Source organism: Perca fluviatilis, chromosome 6 (assembly GCF_010015445.1).
Source record: "Perca fluviatilis chromosome 6, GENO_Pfluv_1.0, whole genome shotgun sequence".
NCBI classification, from domain to species: domain Eukaryota; kingdom Metazoa; phylum Chordata; class Actinopteri; order Perciformes; family Percidae; genus Perca; species Perca fluviatilis.
Genome location: NC_053117.1, coordinates 11,172,690 through 11,192,794, shown reverse-complemented (window position 1 = coordinate 11,192,794; position 20,105 = coordinate 11,172,690). Strand labels below are relative to the sequence as shown.

The window sequence follows — 20,105 nt, the reverse complement described above, 5'->3', positions numbered from 1 at the left end:
AAAAGTAAGGTTACCCAAAACTGAAAAATAATGTACATTTCAGAATTTTACAAAAAGGCCTTTTTCAGGGAACAAGAAATGGGTTAACAACGTAAAGCTGTTCTGTAGCAATGGAGGTTGATCAAGCTTTGAAAGTTGGTGCTACCAATTCCCACAGGTGTTCCAACTTGTCTGGATTACTTACAACCCCCTCTGTTTGTATAAAAGTATTGTCTGAACACACTGTGGTACCATACCCTCGTGAGCATTATTTGAACAGTATTGTACTGCAGAAAGTAGTGTGTTGCCATAAAAATGGCGGGAAAAAGGCAATTAACAATGGAAGAGAGACAGACCATCATAACCCTTAAGAATGTTGGTCTTTCCTACAGAGAAATTGCAAAGAAAGTCAAGGTGTCAGTGATTACAGTATTCTTCACCATCAAAAGGAAACTGGGGGAAACTCTGACAGGAAGAGGTCTGGCAGACCCAAAGCCACAACAGAATCAGAAGACAAGTTTCTGAGAGTCAACAGCTTGCGTGATAGGCGGCTCACAGGACAACAGCTTCACACAGCTTAATAGCAGTCGTAATAAGCAAGTCTCAGTTTCAACTGTAAAGAGAAGACTTTGAGCTGCAGGTTTCATAGGTCAAGTTGCAGCAAGAAAGCCATTGCTAAGACATCAGAATAAGAAAAAGAGGCTTGCCTGGGCCAAGAAACACTGCCAATGGACTACTGAAGACTGGAAGAAGGTTTTATGGACTGATGAATAAAAATTTAAAATCTTTGGTTCATCACGCAGGATTTTTGTACGCCGTCGAGTAGGTGAAAGGATGGTTCCTCAGTGTTTGACATCAACTGTCAAACATGGAGGAGGAAGCGTGATGGTCTGGGGCTGTTTTGCTGGATCCAGGGTCGGTGATTTGTACAGAGTGAAAGGCACCCTGAACCAAAACGGCTACCACAGCATTTTGCAGCGCCATGCAGTACCCTCTGGTATGCGCCTAGTTGGTCAGGGGTTCATCCTACAGCAAGATAATAACCCAAAACATAAGTCCAAGCTATGCCAGAACTACCTTAGGAAAAAAGAACAAGATGGTAAGCTTCAAAACATGGAGTGGCCAGCACAGTCACCTGACTTAAACCCCATTGAGCTGGTTTGGGATGAACTGGACAGAAAAGTGAAAGCAAAGCAACCTACGAGTGCCACACATTTGTGGGAACTTCTGCCACAGAGTTGGGAAGAACTTTCTGAAGAATATTTTATTTCCATTGTAGAAAGAATGCCACAAGTGTGTTCAGCTGTTATATCTGCCAAAGGGGGCTACTTTGATGAGTCAAAAATGTAGAATACATTTTGGTTTATAAATTGATTCCATGATTTATTTTTTAACTTAAATTGTTCATTTGTTCTATTCTTTCATTTCAGAGTACAATAAGACATTGAACTGCATGAATTTCAATAAAAACCTGGAAAAATTGGGGTGTTCTAAAACTTTTGACCAGTAGTGTATGTATATGTATGTATGTGTGTATACAGTACAGGCCAAAAGTTTGGACACACCTTCTCATTCAATGTGTTTATTTTCATGACTATTTACATTGTAGATTCTCACTGAAGGCATCAAAACTATGAATGAATGTACTTAACAAAAAAGTGTGAAATAACTGAAAACATGTCTATTTTAGATTCTTCAAAGTAGCCACCCTTTGCTTTTTTTGATAACTCTGCAAACCCTTGGTGTTATATATATATATATATATATATATATATATATATATATATATATATATATGTGTGTGTATATATATATAAATAAATCTGTCTGAGGCAGAAAAGCTGTCATGCTAATCCATTCTTGGAGAATCAACGAATGGAAGGAATAAGTCCTCTAGTGTTGCAAAACCTGACACTGGAAAAAATACACCTCAGCTTTAGAAAACCAGTCTTACTAGGTTAGCCAAGTATGTAACCATTTTAGGAAGGCAGAGGTTAATTGACATGGAGCTAGAAATGGAGTTGTGCATGCAGTCCAGTTCATCCCAGTCATTCTAGACAGAAAGGATATTCAGTGTCCCTGAATGTTACATTTTCTTTAGATCATTAGAGAGGTGAGCCACACCTCTCCAGTCGTATGAAAGCCTCTTGGACACTTACTGATGGATGCATTTGCACTACCACTTAACCACATAACAATTTAAATTATTTATTATTAGCAGTGATGCTAATAATAAATAATTTAAATTGTTATTGTGATTAACTTAATATTTCGCCTCACCATTTTAATAGAAATTTATTTTTTGGACCATTATTTTTTAATAAAGCAAGACTTCAAACATTGGTTTTTCAGATAAACAATTGTTGCCTTTATAATTTCCACAACTGTTGGACTGAAACAGTGAATGGCAGGTGTAACAGAAGTCACTCAAACAGGGCATTAGCTTCATGGTTAAATAAAAAAGGAAAAATACAAGTATATAGAAAGGTGCTTCATTGGCATAAAACAATTACAAAATGATACAAAACAATAATATAAACATATCAAACAATGAGTTTTTATTCACATGAAATTGTACAAGGTAAAATTCCAGTGAAATGTAATCCCATCAGCTCCTTCAACTTGTGGACTAGACCTTAGACTGGACTTGTCTGGGAGGGATCTTTAATGATTCTCATAGCCTTAGCACAATATATGTATGCATCACAATGTATCAATGTAAAAAGAAGAATTTACAATGTAAAAATTATAATTTACAAAAGGATTGACAAAACTCATTTAAAAAAAACACCTGTTATTGCTTTGCTATTGTGATATCAATAACAAAGTCAGACAGTTATACATTCAAGCTTTTAGTAAACTGTACCTCACAGTTTGAGAGAAGACTACTGGACAAAAGAAATGCAATGTAAAAGCAAATTGCTCACAGCATACAGTGAGTATTATGGCAAGCCGCTAAACTTCCACATTCTGACACATGCAGTACATAAAAATATATCCTAAAATAAACTCTGTGAAACTAACCACAATGGACACCTTGGTTTACAGCAGTGCTATTAGCTAGCTGACAAAACCAGTCAGCTAGCTAAATTTCAAGCGTGCATTAAGGATATAAAATCCTGGATGACCTATAATTTTCTGATGTTAAACCCTAACAAAACTGAAGTTATTGTGCTGGGCCCTAAACACCTCCGAACTTCATTATCTAGAGATATAGCTACTCTGGATGGTGTTGCCCTGGCCTCCAGCACCACTGTTAGAAATTTAGGAGTTATCTTTGATCAGGATATATCCTTTAATGCCAATCTAAAACAAACCTCAAGAACAGCCTTTTTTCATCTTCGTAACATTGCCAAAATTAGGAATATCCTGTCTCAAAACGACGCTGAAAAACTAGTCCATGCATTTGTTACTTCCAGGCTGGACTATTGTAATTCCCTACTGTCAGGTTGCTCAAATAAGTCTCTTAAGACTCTCCAGCTGATCCAGAATGCTGCAGCGCGTGTTCTCACAAGAACTAAGAAAAGAGATCATATTTCTCCTGTATTAGCTTCTCTGCATTGGCTTCCTGTTGAATCCAGGATTGAGTTTAAAGTCCTTCTCTTGACCTACAAAGCTCTAAATGGTCTAGCACCATCATATCTAGAAGAGCTCCTAATACCCTATTGTCCCACTAGAGCACTGCGGCTCCCAGAATGCAGAGTTACTGGTGGTACCGGAGAGTCTAAAAGTAGAATGGGGGGCTAGAGCCTTCAGTTATCAGGCTCCTCTCCTATGGAACCAGCTCCCTCTGGGTTCGGGGGCAGAAACTGTCACCTCATTCAAGAATGAACTTAAAACTCTCCTATTTGATAAAGCTTATAGTTAGGGAGTGAGGAGTTGCAGTGTTCACCTAACTGGCCCAACTGCTTCTCTTCATAATTGTTAGATTAATAATACATAACAAATGTAGGGAGGCAGGCCAGCCAAGCCAGATCCGGCGGGGGAGAGTTCTAAGCCCGAAAAAGCTACCTCTCTTGAACTGTCTCTCTTAGTTACCTGTTATAGTTACGCTGTTATAGTTCTAGACTGCCGGGGGACTTCCTTCCTTTGACACACTGAGCTGCTCTCTCCTCTCCCTTTCTGTTACTGATTACTATTATATTACTATTTGTGTGCAGCCCGTCCCAGAAATGCTTGTTACTAATCCTAGCTTCTGGGGAGTTTACTCCCGGAGTCCTTTTCTTTTTCCCCAGATTCCTTCTTGGAGAACGTTGGCACCAAGATCCTGGTTGCAGCTGTCGCCGTGGTCCTGCTGCACTCCCTGCTGAGCTCAGCGATGCCCTGCAATGTCATGCTGCGTCCTGCTGAACCCTGCAGCTTCCCGCTACATCCAGTACTGTTCACATTATTAATGTAACTTACTTACGCCACTGTTCATCACACCCCCAACCGGCTCGTCAGACACCGCCTACCAAGAGCCTGGGTCTGTCCGAGGTTTCTTCCCAAGAGGGAGTTTTTCCTCGCCACTGTCGCACTGCTTGCTCTTGAGGGAATTACTGGAATTGTTGGAATTGTTGGGGCTTTGTAAATTATAGAGTGTGGTCTAGACCTACTCTATCTGTAAAGTGTCTCGAGATAACTTATGTTATGATTTGATACTATAAATAAAATTGAATTGAATTGAATTATTACTCTAATCATATAGCCTTCATTAACATTGAGTCAGCCTTATTTACATCAGTTTCCTTAATCAGGCAGAATGTCTAGCTAGCCAGTTTTGAGACCCCATTTACACCTGGTGTTAAAGAAACAGTCACCCATTTTACAAAATGTGCTTGATTGTAATCTTACTCAAACTCAGATGAAAAGATAATTTAATTTCTTGTATGAGTCATTATGGTTTCTTTCCTAGCAGCTGACAGCAAACACAAGCATCAAATGAGGTGTATTAAAAATGTCTCTTCTGATGGACCTAGTGCAGCAGTTTCCCTCTGCTTCCAGTCTTCATTGCTAAGCTAGGCTAAACACATACCAGACTGGACGCACAGTGATGAAACTGATATTCATTTTGCTATATCCAGGTAAAACAGCAAAACAAAGCATATTTCCCAAAATGTTCCTTTAAATTGATTTGCATCAGGGTTTGTAGGGTTTGTTTGTATATATAATGAACACATTTAGATTACACCTGATCCATTCCAGCTCTCGACAATGTCTTACTCTTTATAAAAACATTTCTACTGATTTCCACTGATGATTTGTTGACCTGTGAAAATTATATTCTGTGTCATGATGACATTACTAACAGCAGTGATGGCAGGTCCACCTGTTTTAATCCTTCATCTTACTTACACCTCACTTTGCACCGGCTCTGTAATGCCTACTTAACCTGCACTTTATGTAGCCTTTTGTATTCTGTATTCCTGTATTGTATTGAATGTGAAACCGTATGTTGTCCTGTACGCTTATGCTTTTCTTAGCCAGGTCGGCATTGCGATACCTGGTTAAATAAAGGTTAAATAAAAAATAAATAAAAATAAATGTGATAATGGTATATATACAATCAGCAATTGTGGGTATACCATCTATGAGGGCAGTTTTCGCCTGGTAGGGAGAAACATACAGTTCAGTTCCCAGCTTAGTCCCACTACTATTTTTTTCTTAAACTGTTGCAGACTTCATATGAATTCCAGGTGAGTTATGAAAGTGTTTCACTGCAGTGGTTTAAATACTATCGTTCCAGTTCAAATTACACTTTGTTGTACTCCTGAATCTTCTGTTTGATATGAGAGAGCTTGTTCTTTAGGTACTCACACCTCTCCCTTTTTTCCAAATACGTTGGGTCCTGGCAAGAAAAACAGAAATAAATTAAAATGTTTTGCTTTCTTTCCTAATGATTACATTACGTTTTTATTTAACTGACACTTTTATCCAAAGCAACTTTCAATAAGTGCATTAAACCATGAAGGTACAAACTCTGAACAGCAAGAATCAAGAACAAGTACATTAGCTTCAAATAAGCCAAACTACAACATGTAAGTGCAAATCGTTATTGTTTTTTTGTAGCCATCATCTTCTTAGCTAAGGCGCAGTCAGAAGAGATGTGTTTTTAGCCTGTGGCGGAAGATGTGTAGACTTTCAGCTGTCCTGATGTCAATGGGGAGCTCGTTCCAGCATTTAGGAGCCAGGACAGCAAACAGTCAGGATGGAATTCTTATATATCAGAGACAGTCTCCATGATAGTCAAGAGAAAATCAATGAATTTTACTGGTGGGTTACTGCATGTGGAATAGACTAACACATACAACCCCTCATAATTCAATAAGTGTTTACTTTTTTAGTAAACCAGACAAGCAACAACAAACCAGAACATTTGTGGTAATGCTGGTGACATATTTAAGTCACATGTCAAACATAAAATGTACTGTTTGTACTAATTAAAAAAGGGACATTCCAATGATTTAGTATTAACCCATAAAATTGGGGGAATTGAGAGACGGATAAGAAAAAGTACATTTCAAAATGGAATCAGCTGCCTGATTTTTTGAGGCCCCAAAACCCTGGATCCTCCAAATTACATAATTCAACTTGATAGCATCTCTAACTCCCATGCTTTCTTTTAGGCTCTACAGCCCATAATATCACCAGGGTTATTATTTCAGACTTTACAAAGCCATTGACAACTGTAACTGCTTTCACAGCCTAAGTACTACTCTTCATTACAAGTAAACAGATCCTGATATGTAGAAAACCTGCAGATTATCACATTATCTCAAATATAATGTATATAATATATATATAAAAATGTATTTATTATTATCTCATGTCAGTATTAATACCAGTTCTACCTTTTCGAAAAAGCCAACTTTCCCATGAATCCCTTTGCTTCTTGTGCCTTGCCAGCTCCCTGCCGTCCAGCAAGATTTCCCGACAAATCCTGACTGTTGTGTGTGCCCACACTTTACATAGTATTTTGTTTTTATTGTTTTGGATATTTTTCTACTGCCATTTATACCATGTATGAGTTTAGCAGCTCACACAGTATACAAAATAAAAATACTTTACAATCAAATAATAAAGAATTATGTGTATTTAAACCCCGCCTCCAAAAAAAGAAAAACTAAAACTAAGCCTAAATAAAAGTTGGTTAAAGTGTCTCTGCTAAAGAAAAAAGAGAGAAAGCTTTTGACGAAAAAAGCCACAATAATTGATTTTGCCTAATTGTTTTTTTAAATTGAGGTTAGTTCATGCAAAGGGAGGTTTTCCAAATGAATATAAAGTTTGTTTGGGGTGTGAAAAACCATTAGAAAGCAATTCAAAAAATCTGAAAAGTGTTTTTTTTAGACGGCTCCTAACTTCAGCAAGCCATTCAACTGTCAAGTTGATAGAGATAGCTTGGACTCTCTGGCACAGAAACAGCCACTCAGTGGATCGTGAATTAAATTTAAAAATGTATACTTACAGCTTTCTTCCTCTGATATTCCATTAATATGCTACTGATCCGCTCCTTCTCCTGAAACAAAATGAAAATGTTACTGGCCATAGTTACACAGTGTGTATTCAAGTGTGTTCCTCTCTCTGTGTGTGTGTGTGTGTGTGTGTGTGTGTGTGTGTGTGTGTGTGTGTGTGTGTGTGTGTGTGTGTGTGTGTGTGTGTGTGTGTGTGTGTGTGTGTGTGTGTGTGTTGTACCATTTGACTGGAAGGCCGGGACGGAAGGTTCTGCATTATCTCGTCCATCTCTTCAAACTTCTTGGCCATTGCCTGAACCTCAGCGTGCAGCTCCTTGTATTCAGCGTACTGGTCATTAAACACAGCCTTGTACTGGTCCCTCTCCTCCTCTGAGCTGATGCTGGGGTACTTTCTGTGGAAACAGGACAGGACAACACATTTTCTTTAAACTACAGCTGAATGTGAAAATGTGTCTCAGTTTCCTAGCAGCAGTTCTTAAAGATGACAATATCAATTGAAAAAAAAAACATCTTACACAACTAAAGGCCAGCTTACCACCATAGACCACTTGTTTCCTTAATAAGGGATTTAAGATAGATTCACAATTTTTGTCTACCTTAAAACAAAAGTCTAGCCTGGCTGACACCAGACCCTTCTCAGCTGTAGCCTAACTGAGAGTGGGTCTGGGAAAGGTTCATTGACAGTTCATTTCCAAAGGGGTGTCACCAACGGACACCACTCAAATACCTCTGGGCGCATTGGATAGTCCAACCAATCAGACCAACGATCCGGGCGACGCTGCGCTTCAGTAGCCGTCATGTTGAATGTAAACAAAAAGCTGCTCGCCGTCGCTGCGCTATCGTCGTTGCGTAAAGCCCGCTTCAACGGTTGTGATTGGTGTAAAGCCCGCCTCAGCGGTTGTGATTGGTGCCTCGATTTTGAGGTCATTGGAAATGGGTTTGAAAGGGCTCTTTGCCAGACTGACTTGCAGAGCAAATCTCAAATTTGCCGGAAGTTCGTCAGGGTTTACCCAGGCTAACAAAAGTCAGGTGTCCATTTATATATATTGAAACAATCTTTGCTTGCTGTAATCATTCCTCCTGTTCATACTGGACATTAAGATATTCCTTAATAATGTGCTTCCAATGTAAGTGACGGGGGACTAACATTGTTAGTAACACTGCTAACATTGTCGCATGCAGCTGCATGCTAACGGCAGTAAAAGATGTATTCTTGGCTGCCAATGTTGTTAAATTCTCCCCAATTCCGGGGTCACATTACTCCTGAATCATTTTCGGTTATGTACGTTTGGTTTAAAAGCCTTCGTCTGGGATTTTTGACTGTAGAAAGTGCTTCTATATTCTATTAGTGTCCACTGCTAACTATAGTAGCTGCGTGCTAACGCCAGGGAAACCTGTAATGTTGGCTGCAAATGTTGCTCATTTCTCCCTAATTTCTGGCCAAATTACTGCTGAAACATGTCCAATTGGGTAGGATTTTGTTCAAAAGCCTTTATCTGCGATTTTTAACGTTACCCTTCTGCTAACTATTAAGGGTTATGGGCATGCTAACGCCAGATAGCTGTAATCTTGGCGGTCAATGTTAGTCATTTCTTTCCAATTTTGGGTCACATTACTTCTGGGACATGTCCGGTTGTGTAGTATCTGGTTTAGAAGCCTTTATTGGTGGTTTTTCAGGGGACAAAGACCTGCTATATACTATACTATATTAGACTATATATACATTGCAGTCATTCTCCAGCTCCAACAAGTGAAACAACAGGAGAGGCTGTGGAGCAGAGATTCCAGGAGTCTCTGAGATGTGGAAACACTATGGCCAATCAGAGCAGACTGGGCATTTTTGGGAAGGGGGCTTAAAGAGACAGGCGCGCCAACAGAGCGTCTCAGAAAAAGGGAGAATACAGGAGCAGCAGCCATGGGCAGTATGAGAAAGAAAGTGTTTTATTTAACATTAAACTTATTTAACATTAAGCATGTAAACATGTTCTAGTACAAACACAAGATGCAAATTTGAACCTGAAAATGCTATAAAATAGTTCACCTTTAACTTAATCTTGGCCACAAATTCCGACCAAGCAGCGCTCAGACACCGTTACAAATTAGTCGGCTCAAGTATGAAAGAGAGACTGAATGAGTTACGCATATAACAGAAGCAACCACCGTAACTGTCACTAGCCTCCATGCTATATCTACTGTTTACTAACCCTGTTTTCCCGGCACAACGTTGAACGTGGGATTAATGTTACCGGCTAGGTTAACCTTCAGCAGCTGTGTGCTATTGTGTAACAAGCCCAAGTTAACTTTAGCCCGTTTGTAAAAATTGGATGGCTTGTCTGGCATATTAGCTCTCTTTGTAAGTAGGGCTGCATGATATGAGGAAAATATCTAAATGCGATTATTTTGACCGGTATTGTGATATGATTGACAATATTGGAAGGAATGATAATTTTTGGATCATTATTCTCATTTTCATTGAAAAATATAAAAATTTAAAAAACATTTATATTTATAGTGTGATTTTTGAGAGGATCTGTACCAAACAAAGATTTTTTCTTTAGTCTGTAGGATAAGAATTGTAGGCTGGAATATCTCTGCAGCACCACAATTCAGAATGGTTTGACACATCTTTTGCCATTAACCATATTAAAAAATAAAAAAAAAAAAAAAAAAAAAAAATCGATACAAATTGCGATTAATTGCGCAGCCCTATTTGTAAAAATTGTGGGCTATCGTCCGACGTATTAGCTCTCCATTGTAAGCAATTGGGAGCTTAACCATACGTCTGGGAGATGAATGTTGGCGTGTATTATTGAGGTTTTTGTTAAGTCAGGCGTTGTAGTGTTTTGTAGCCATAGCATCGTGGTTCGGCACAAGTGTAGCCTACTGTTAATTTTTTTTTTTTTTAAATGATGAGTCGGCCTGTGTTCATCTAGCTTTGATGTTAGTCTTTGGCTGGTATGTGATGGGTTTTGCTGATTAGCTCGTGGGCATTAAAAGTAATGTGTAGCATCCAAGGTTTGGAAGGTCCTGTTTTGGATGGTTGCTTTTGTTTACGTTAGCCTCTTGGTCTGGAAGGATAATTGTGTGGAGCATCCTGGTTTTGGATGGCTGCTTTTTGTAATATCTTCAATTTCAATTGAATTTGATTTTATTTATGGTATCAAATCATAACAAGAGTTATCTCAAGACACTTTACAGATAGAGTAGGTGTAGATCCAACAATTCCCAACAATTCCAGTAATTAGTGCAACAGTGGCGAGGAAAAACTCCCTTTTAGACAGACCCAGGCTCTTGGTAGGCGGTGTCTGACGGTGCTGGTTGGGGGTATGATGAACAGTGGCAAATATAGTCAATATCATTTTTGGGAGGGTTACTTGTGCTTTTCAGCAAAACAATTGTTTTTGCCAGTTGGGTAACATTTGGTGCACTTAGTCAGTCTATACATTGTGGTATTCCTGTTTTTCTTGTATTTTCAAGTGCTAACAGTAAAACATGGCAGACTTTGAGCCAGAGAAGTTTCTGGAACCTGAAGTGACCTGTGTACATTTGGTTAGGCTGAATAGAGAGGCAATATGGAAATTGATTGTGTATTTGGAGTTCTAGGTCTCAGAGGAGGCTAGGACGCCAGAACTCATTTTGATTATTTTGAGTAACTGCAATTCAGAATATGCAGCTGCAGAACATAAGCATTAGCAAAAAGAACGTGAACAGAAATGTCAGAAAATACAGGAAGAGAGGGATCATGAAAGGAAGGAGCTTGTTAAGCACCAGCTAGGTTAACCTTTAGCAGCTGTGTGCCTTTGTGTAACGAGCCCAGGCTAGCTTTAGCCTGTTTAGCAGTTAATTACTAAGCTATTTCCCCAAATTTCAGAAAATAACCTCCGTACTGTATTCACTGTCGTCAAACTGGTCTTATAACATAACTTAATGACAAATCCAAATTGTTTTTACTTTACTTGAAGTCAAGGAAAATGTTCATGACATAATTATAATTGACTCATTACAGGCAATGTGAAAACCAACCACTTTGACAGTTTACTGTAAAGTTAACACAAAGCTAAATGGTTTCTTTAAGTTCTTCAAAATTAGGCCTGCTATGACATATTTATGACGGTTTATGTTGTTTAGGTTAATGTCAGGTTGTCATGACAAAAATATCTCAAACAATGCCAATGAACAATGGTGAACATTTCTAAAGACTTGACAGTGTCACGTCAGTCTTATGCACACCCCTTTAAATTAAGTGTTACCAAACCATCATTACACTTTATAGTAAAGTTTGTTGACTTAGTCAACTGGGAGAATACTATGGGGTACTACAACAAAATCAGGGACTGTATCTTCCATCAAGAATGCTTTTGAGAACCTTTCTACCAGAAAGGTTCATTTGTTCATTCATTCGTTACATTTTTGGAAAATGTGAAAATAAGGTAATACTCACGCCACATAGTCGGCTATAACGACAGGCTTAGGGATGTGTCCAGCCGGTATGTGACCTCTGAGGATCTCTGGCTCAAGTGCCATCAGAGGAGCAGCTGCATAGTTGTTAGGAGCGTCCATGATGTCTGGCTGGATAGTGGGGAGAGGAGTCTGCTCAGAGGCCCTGGAGTCTGGACCCAGCTACAGTTAATAAACAGAGTCATATGTTCAGGTTATCTACACTGTGTGCAATTCCATGTCTGCTAGAACATTGCCTGTTTTAGAAGGCATTACATACATATGTATATGAAATGTCTCTATCGTCACTGCGCTGCATTTTATGAACTATGAAAATCTGGTCATGGGTCACATCTATTGCCAGCATCCAGGCGCTATCTCGATGTTGCTTACTCATAGAACTGAGGTTAAAGTTACTTTCAGTATCTACGGTTCTTTGTTCTATGTTCTATGTTTTTCACCATGTTTTTCACAAATATAGGCTACAGCTGTGCAAATAATAGGGGTGTGACAAGACACTCAGCTCACGAGACGTTACACAATATTGGGTTTATGAGAACGAGACAAGATTTTAACACTATTTTAAAGAAAACTTCAATGACAAAATATGACTGGACATGACTTTAATCGAAAGTTACAAAATGAAAAACAAGCACTGTGAAAGGTTTTGCCACAAACTTAAATGACTTCTCTCCTGTATAACTAAGCTCTTCAGACCTAATAACTCTGGTGTGAGCTTGTAACTTCTAATTGAAGCTGTGTGTGACCTAACTGAACTACTTTAGTTTCCTAAAATAAAAAATGAAAACAACAAAATAACAAAAATGTAGTCTAATCTTTTGAAAGGTCCAATATTTAATGCTGACAGTTGGGTTTAAAATGGTTACTGCAGTCCAAATTCAATATACTGGAGACAGTCGTCTCCCCTAACCCCTCCTCCCCAACGTCGAATGTAGTATTTCAACTTAGCAAGTTTCCTTAATATCTGATGAAATATTGTTGTCATTTTTTGATTAAATACAGTAAATATATATATTGTACCTTTAAGTGCAAACCATAATCAATGTGGTAATCTGTTAATAATCTAACAGAGACTGACCATTTATTTCTTCAAGCATGATACACTTCTCAGCCTAAGATATGGATATGTCCACGTTTTCTGGCAGAATTTGAGACTTTTGGGCACTAACTGTCTCCTGCCTTTGAAAAGACAGTTAGTTAAATAGCAGTTAAATAACCATAAAAAACTCTTTGCTGAGACAGATGCTCTTTTCTCCTCTTCTGCATGTCATTCATTGCAACAGTAAACAAAGAAGAAGCAACTTTAGTATCGACATATGACCATTTTAAGATCTTAAGATTTTAAGAGGGGAGAACATTTCTCTTTGTTTATTATCATTAAAATTAAAGCTTAGGCTTTGCTGTCGCGTTCCGACTAAATTTAAAAAAGACAGAAAGACAAGCTAGAGGGAGAGAGCGGCGGTACAATCTAACGTTCTAGCACTGGGTTTTATAGGCAGCTTTTTTCTAACTGCAACTCCACTATCGCTCTGCAAAAGTTAATTCGGAGTCAACTTTGGAGAATGGGAGTGTGGAGGAAACTGAAGGTTTCCAGTGACAGAAAGACTCAGACTTCATTCCAAATGTAACCAAAATGGTGTATGTTCATGTAACATGTGAAAACCCCTTTATTACGTAAACACCTCGTAATGCATAGTGTAAGCTACATTTAAAAACATCACATCCCCACAATACATACTACAAATAATGTCGCCAAGGCATAGTATACGGACATCAATATGCGATTTTGGATCAGTGACAATAAGTACTTAATTTAAATATCTTTATAAAACAGATGTGAACTACATAATAACATAAAATGTAGCAGTGTTTCAACGCATGAGTGATACAAATAATCATATAGTCAGGTTTTCTACTACGTATTTATGTGCATGCGCATATCGGATCATGCAGATTGCGTACCGACAGCGCTCCATGTTGCAGGAGAACCTGTGAGAGAGTGGGGGCTGGGTTGCCCGGAGAGTATAAGAAGAAAGATGCAAACACACGCACAGCTTTAAAGAAGAAAATAATAACGCAACATAATTTTATATCGATATTGTCTAATGCCAATTCTCATTTGAAAATATATACCTTGAAAAGTCAATACACGGCCCATCCCTAACTTCACTAAAATTCTATTGTATATGATTTCACAAATAAATTCATTGATTGATTGATTAACTGGCATTTAAAAAGGAATCCTCGTACTTACTATAGACAGAGGGACTGATGATCCAATTGTTTTCATCTAGAGTCATGGGAAGAAGAGATGTAGAGGGATTCATTAGATGTTCAGTGTTCAAAGTGTTATTAGGTGTTCCCCCTAATGAGGCTGCTTAAAGACATTAATTTCTTCAAATAAATACATTTCAGCTAATGTCACTGATACTGCTCTGCATGTTTAGTGGAGTAATGTCTGTTGTAATTCAGACCTACATAAAAATTGACTTGAGTAGCGAGATTGCATTCCCAGAGAATGGCACCTTACTTCTTGCAGATGAGACAGGAAACAGTTAGACCTAGATTGAACTGTCTGTGCTCCAAGTCAAGCTTTCTTTTAGGTTTAGAAAAAGACATTTTGGTGTTATGGTGTTGGTCAAAGTAAATGTTGGCACCAGTCCAAGTGTATACTGCTATTTTACATTTTGTCTAGAAATGTAAATGATCACAACTAATTAAATGTATCATAAAATTGGACTGTGGGGGGAAACTAAAACATATATGCATATAAAAAAATATGCGGTCTTCTCTGCTGCAACTGAATATTGGATAAAAACATTGTTTTGCCCGCGTAAAAATTTAATAATTCTGGGCAAACAGTAAACATCTGTGAAAAACTGATAATCCAATTAAAAAGCAAGACCCTCTGTGTGTGCGTGTCAGACCTCATGTTCCAGCATCTCCTTCCTCATCCTGGCTGCTTCATGCCTCCACAGCTTCAGACACACTCCAGCACTAATGAAGTAGAGCACCGTGGTGATGAAGAGGAAGACAATGGCTGCTGTCTGGCCGGCCTCGGTCCGACAAAACGCCCCATTTATTCCGTTATTGAAGACCGGAATGTAGCATAGCCCCCCTCGAGTGGTGTCCCTCACATATACTATCCCTGCTGCTAAATAAAGCATCGCTAAGACCATGTTGATGGAACACTCTGTAAGTGGCCACCAAGAAGAGTCTAAAAGGATGGCTCTGTAGTATATGGTCATCCCAACAACGACTAGAATAACAGTCACTATCCACGCAAGGCCAGCCACCACCAGGACAAAAGGTGTCTTGGGGCCTGTGTAGTAACTGCCCCCAGATCCATATGCACCAGCACCTCCACCAAGCCCCCCAAACAGCTGCGGCTGGGAGTATCCATACATATTGAACCACTCATTGTCCTTATGAACATAAGCACAGACGCATGCGAACACAGCAGCTCCCAACAGCAGCTGCACACAGCCCAGGATCCTCAGAAGGCCAGCCCAAGACTTCAAGTAGGCATAACGCTGGTGGTATTCTTCCACCCGCTCATGGTAGGTCAGGGCTGAGAGATTGGTGGGCACTGCAGATACTGATTCGAAGGCTTCAGCATCCAGCAGCAGCCGGTTTCGCTCCTTCTGAGAGGTGTAGCTGCCCCCAGAGCCGCCATAAGGGTCCCTATAGGACCCTAGAAGAGACGGAGATGGAGGTGCGGAGTGGGGGGGTGAGCAGGGGACTCCTGCTGTGGTGTGGTGGTTGCCTCTCTTACTGGGTGAGGGGGCAGAGGAGTAAGGGGCAGGTAGAGGTGGTGCAGGAGGGTGTATGGCCCAACCTTTGCTGCCACGGTTACCGCTGTGGCCACGGAAGAAGTTCTTGACAGAGTCGGGAATGAAGCGGTGGACCGGCTCAATGTCCATGACGTCACTCTTGGCCTCCATTGGCTCACTATCGTTGGGGGGATAAAAGGATTCAGGGCCAACAGCTGGCTGTTTAGGTAGAGGGGGAGGGGGAAGGGGGTCTAGGCTTATGGCAGGCACTGTTCCATGCAAGGACTCCGGGGGCGAAGGAAAGTCCTGCCATAAGGAGCCCACAGGGACCTGGTCATAGTGTGGGATCTCCCGCACCCGGTCGAACCTGGTGACAAAACCAACTCCTCCTGAAGACATTCGGCCTGGACTCTGTGCTCGCTACAAAGAGAAACACAGCAGAAAACCCATCCACTGTCAACAGATGTACCTACAGTGGCTTTAAAGGATAATTCCAGATTATTAAAACTTGGGTTTTATTTTCATAGTTTTGGACATCAGTTCTATTGGTTATAAAAACATTGTACTTCCCACTATCATTGCTGAGATCTCAGCAGCAATTTTTCTGTCTTTCGACAGTTTGGCTTTCTTTTTGTTTCCATTGCCAATTATCTTTTATTTCATCCAGATGTTATAAAACAAAATATTACATTTTGGTTCATGTCACATCGTCACTTCTACTTCAAATTTTAAACAACACAACATTAAAACTAGGTCTGTGCTCGATTGAAGAAATTCTTAGTCGACTAACAATTGTATCGACTAATCGATTAGTTGATTTAATCGACAGATCTGTAAATCTGAGTTTCTCCGCAAAGAGTCATGCAAAAGCACCACTTTAATTCTTGTGTTTACCAGAGATGTGCTCGTACGTTTCTTTGAAATAAGTCATTCAGCATGAAAAAAATCATAAAACATGACTAAATCGACTAAAGAAATCTAAGCTGACTAAGACCAAAACGACTGATTAATCGACTAATTGACTAAGAGGGAGCAGCCCTAATTAATACCTGGATAAAACTATCATAAACATATCCATGGTCATATAATGTTTATTTGTTTGTTTATGTATATACCAAGCACCAAGGCAAATTCCTCGTAAGTCTAACTTACTTAAGCAAAAAAACCTTTTATGATTCTGATGAACAGATATCACAAGAGGTGGGCGAATAAATATGTTTTTAAGTTGGTTTAACTAGATGCAGCATTAACACACTGATTAAATTTCTAGATTTCACAAATAAATTGCATCTTCAAAGATGAATAGAACACCACAATAGCCAAGACATCCTGCAATCAAGGCAGTAAACTAGATTCCACTAAACTCTAAAAAAGTGAAATTGGCAAACTAGATTCCACTAAAAGACTAAAACCAGTAAACAGTTAGCATTGTAGCTTTAGTCAGTTGGAATGTACTAGGTCCTCCACAATGACACACATTCCCAAACTGCCTATTCATAGTTTTCAGTCATGTGACTGTCGCGGGGAGTGGAGGGCAAAGAAAAAACAAAGTTATACTGTATATACAAACTGCAAGTCTTAGGCACATTTGACCCATATAGCACTCACTGCAGGTTTCAATCATTATGTATGTTCATAGTCTATTTCAACTAGCCTGCACGCTAGCTACCTAGCTATGCTGCTCATCAACTCCTCGATCATTACATGATAGACTATCGTAACTTTCACTCACTTTCATTGCTCATTTTATGAAGGCCGCTGAAGAAAACGTGTCTTTGTTTATGTTATATAATGTGGTGTTGTATTGCATTTCATTATTCAATTCTGTCTGCCATCAGACATGATTCAGAGGAAAAAGCAATATATATTGTGTAGAATCCAGGACCGGCAGAGCACAGGGATGTGCCAGGGAGCAGAGTAAAAGTATTTAAATGAAAGCTAGTTTGGCCATGGAGATTGGAGAAATGGTTAGCTTGACCTCAGTTGTTGGTTGCATTGGTGGTCAGTTCAGTGTAACGTTAACATTAGTCCACTAGTATTGCACAAATCCACAATATCCACCTCTCTAGATTTTCGTTCTGAGATGTGATTTTGTAGAAACACAACCCAGGCTTGTCTCTCTTCAGTTTGTGCGTCCAATTGAACAACAACTATCTGATATTTTGGCTACACTGTGGTAAAAGTTGAGCTGACTCGTCACAGACAATGGAGGGCAGCTTCTTTTTGCCCTCCAGGTGGGCGTTCTCATGCTGTGATATCACGTGAAAACTATGAATTGCTGTTGCTGCAAAGTAATCCTTAAATATTCTACAGTGTACCATGGGTGTGTTGACAAAGGTTTGACTCTGCAGGTGAAAAAATGAATTATCGCCTCAGAAAACTGTCATGTATTCAATTGTACATTTCTAAGTTATGATGCAACATTGAGGATGATTATGAATTGTTAATTAACTGTCAAAAATGCTGTATGGCCACATAAATGAAATTCTATTTTTCTCCATTGTATAAAAAATATAATTACATTTTGGGTGAAATGAACCATGTCTCTGGCTAGCCTAGTTGCAGACTTCTGAATACATTTTTATGTTTAGGTTACCTGATCGCATGACTGAAAAACCGATAATTAAATTGGAGTTACATATTATGGAAGCCGAAATCTTCTGAGAAATCACTGTAAGGCTTAGAGGTAGACATTCGTTTACATTGAGGGGTCACAAGCCAGAAACAAATCTAGGAAGTCGCCTATAATCAGACAAAATCCTATTAAATCCCTGGAACTAAATATTCTGCGTTGTTTTAGGCCTATGTGTTAAATTGAGCCCCTATAGCACCGTCTAGTATGGCCATTTAATGTTGACCAGTAGGTTTCGTTTACTTTTCAATCAACTTTACAAACATCTAGCCTAGTAAAATGTAAAAAGCCTGGTAAAATGTTAGCATTCATTAAAGTAAGCTACTTTTAACACTGGTAAACAGGCGTCCCTGCATGTAACGTTTAAGCCACTTCCATTGTAAACCGGTAACAAATTGATAAAATAAGTAGCCTAAAAACATTGAGAAACACAACAAAGGCAACCTATGTTGTTAGTCTCTTTTACACGTTAAAAATACATATCCCTGTCATTAAAAGCGAAAATGACACAACACAATTCGATATACACTGGCTTACCTGCTGACAATTCTCCGTCTATTTTTTTCTCAGTGAAACAGGTAGCAACAACCTGTTTGACACCATCCCTTTGCTCTCCACTCTCACACTGATCTCAGGTCAGACATCACTATGAACTCCGGGTGAACTGAGGTTAGTTAGCAGAAGAAAACTGATCCGAGATCCTCGCCGCGGTGAAACTCACCTGGCAAGTCTGACCAGCCTCACGATGCGTTCATAGTCTCCTCTAACACCCGATTTCCCAGTTTCCGATTGTTGAAACAAGATTGGTGTGTTGCTTTATAGCTATCTGGAACGGGTAGGATTATTAACGACTATCGACTCAACCTGTAAGGAATCGAAAGGACATAAGTACTTGTTCATTCAACTTTTGACCTATAATCCATGTTGAAATTGCTACAATCAAATCTGGGATTTCTCAACGACAATCAGGCGAAAGAGACAAATTTAGCCGTCTAGCTCCATAGACTCCAATTCATTTTGCACTCGCCCGTGATCACCCCCAGTGGAATTCTGGTGGAACTGCAACCAAATTCGGTACAAGGGGCTTAATAGGCAGTGAACAGGCTCTCTGTAGACGGGCTCTGATACAGCTAAAAACATGGTTCCAATTATCAAATGTTAAGCATATTTAGGAGATTATTGCGTGTATCAGCTTGTTGGGTATCTTTTAAGAATCATTATTATTATTATCACAGTTAATTATATAAAGAAAACTGCCCATCCCCAGCCGCGGTGATAGTCACCTCGCCATGTCTTATCGGGTTTTATAGCCTACATCCATGGTCTGACCAGCCTCATGATGTATTCACTGCCTCCTTTCTCATTTGACATGTCAATTTCCAATTCTTAAAAGGTCCAATATGTAATACTCACAGCTGGCGTTTAAAATGGTTACTGCAGTCCGAATTCAAAATACTGAAAAGAGTCCTCTCCCCCAGCCCCTCCTCCCCAGCTTTGAAGGTCATGGGAGTTGCCAGGTTGAGAACGCTAAACCCAACGTCACACAATGTCAATGTTAGCTTGATGCTAGTCTCGCATCGCCAGACAGTAATGTAGCGTAACCATAGGCGGAGTTTGACATTCGAGCCAGGGGGGGCAAAAAAAAAAAAAAAAACTCATTGTAGCAACTGAGACCTGGGTAACACAGCACGATCACATATGGACAAAACAAACATGCTAAATAAACATGTTAATTTTTTTAAGCAGATTTGAATTTACATTGTAACAATTTAAAACCTCGAGCTCAATTTAGTTAAAAAAAGAAGTCCATAA

General features: G+C 39.3%; 1 protein-coding gene across 3 annotated transcripts; it reads right to left on the bottom strand.

Moving 5' to 3' along the window:
* Positions 1-4,583: 4,583 nt before the first annotated feature.
* marveld2b (MARVEL domain containing 2b) lies at positions 4,584-19,776 on the bottom strand. 3 transcript variants are annotated; one of them, XM_039802044.1, is made up of 8 exons: positions 19,707-19,721; positions 19,015-19,157; positions 14,816-16,081; positions 14,143-14,178; positions 11,872-12,050; positions 7,651-7,822; positions 7,424-7,474; positions 4,584-5,806 (listed from the first exon to the last, which is right to left on the bottom strand). In XM_039802044.1, exons 3-8 carry the CDS (start codon positions 16,058-16,060, stop codon positions 5,711-5,713), a joined length of 1,779 nt encoding a protein of 592 aa, XP_039657978.1. In that variant the 5' UTR covers positions 16,061-16,081; positions 19,015-19,157; positions 19,707-19,721; the 3' UTR covers positions 4,584-5,710. The 3 variants fall into 3 exon arrangements, with proteins under 3 accessions (XP_039657978.1, XP_039657977.1, XP_039657976.1); XM_039802043.1 differs by lacking the exon at positions 19,015-19,157 and having other exon boundaries at positions 19,707-19,776; XM_039802042.1 differs by lacking the exons at positions 19,015-19,157; positions 19,707-19,721 and adding an exon at positions 18,831-19,008.
* Positions 19,777-20,105: the final 329 nt, after the last annotated feature.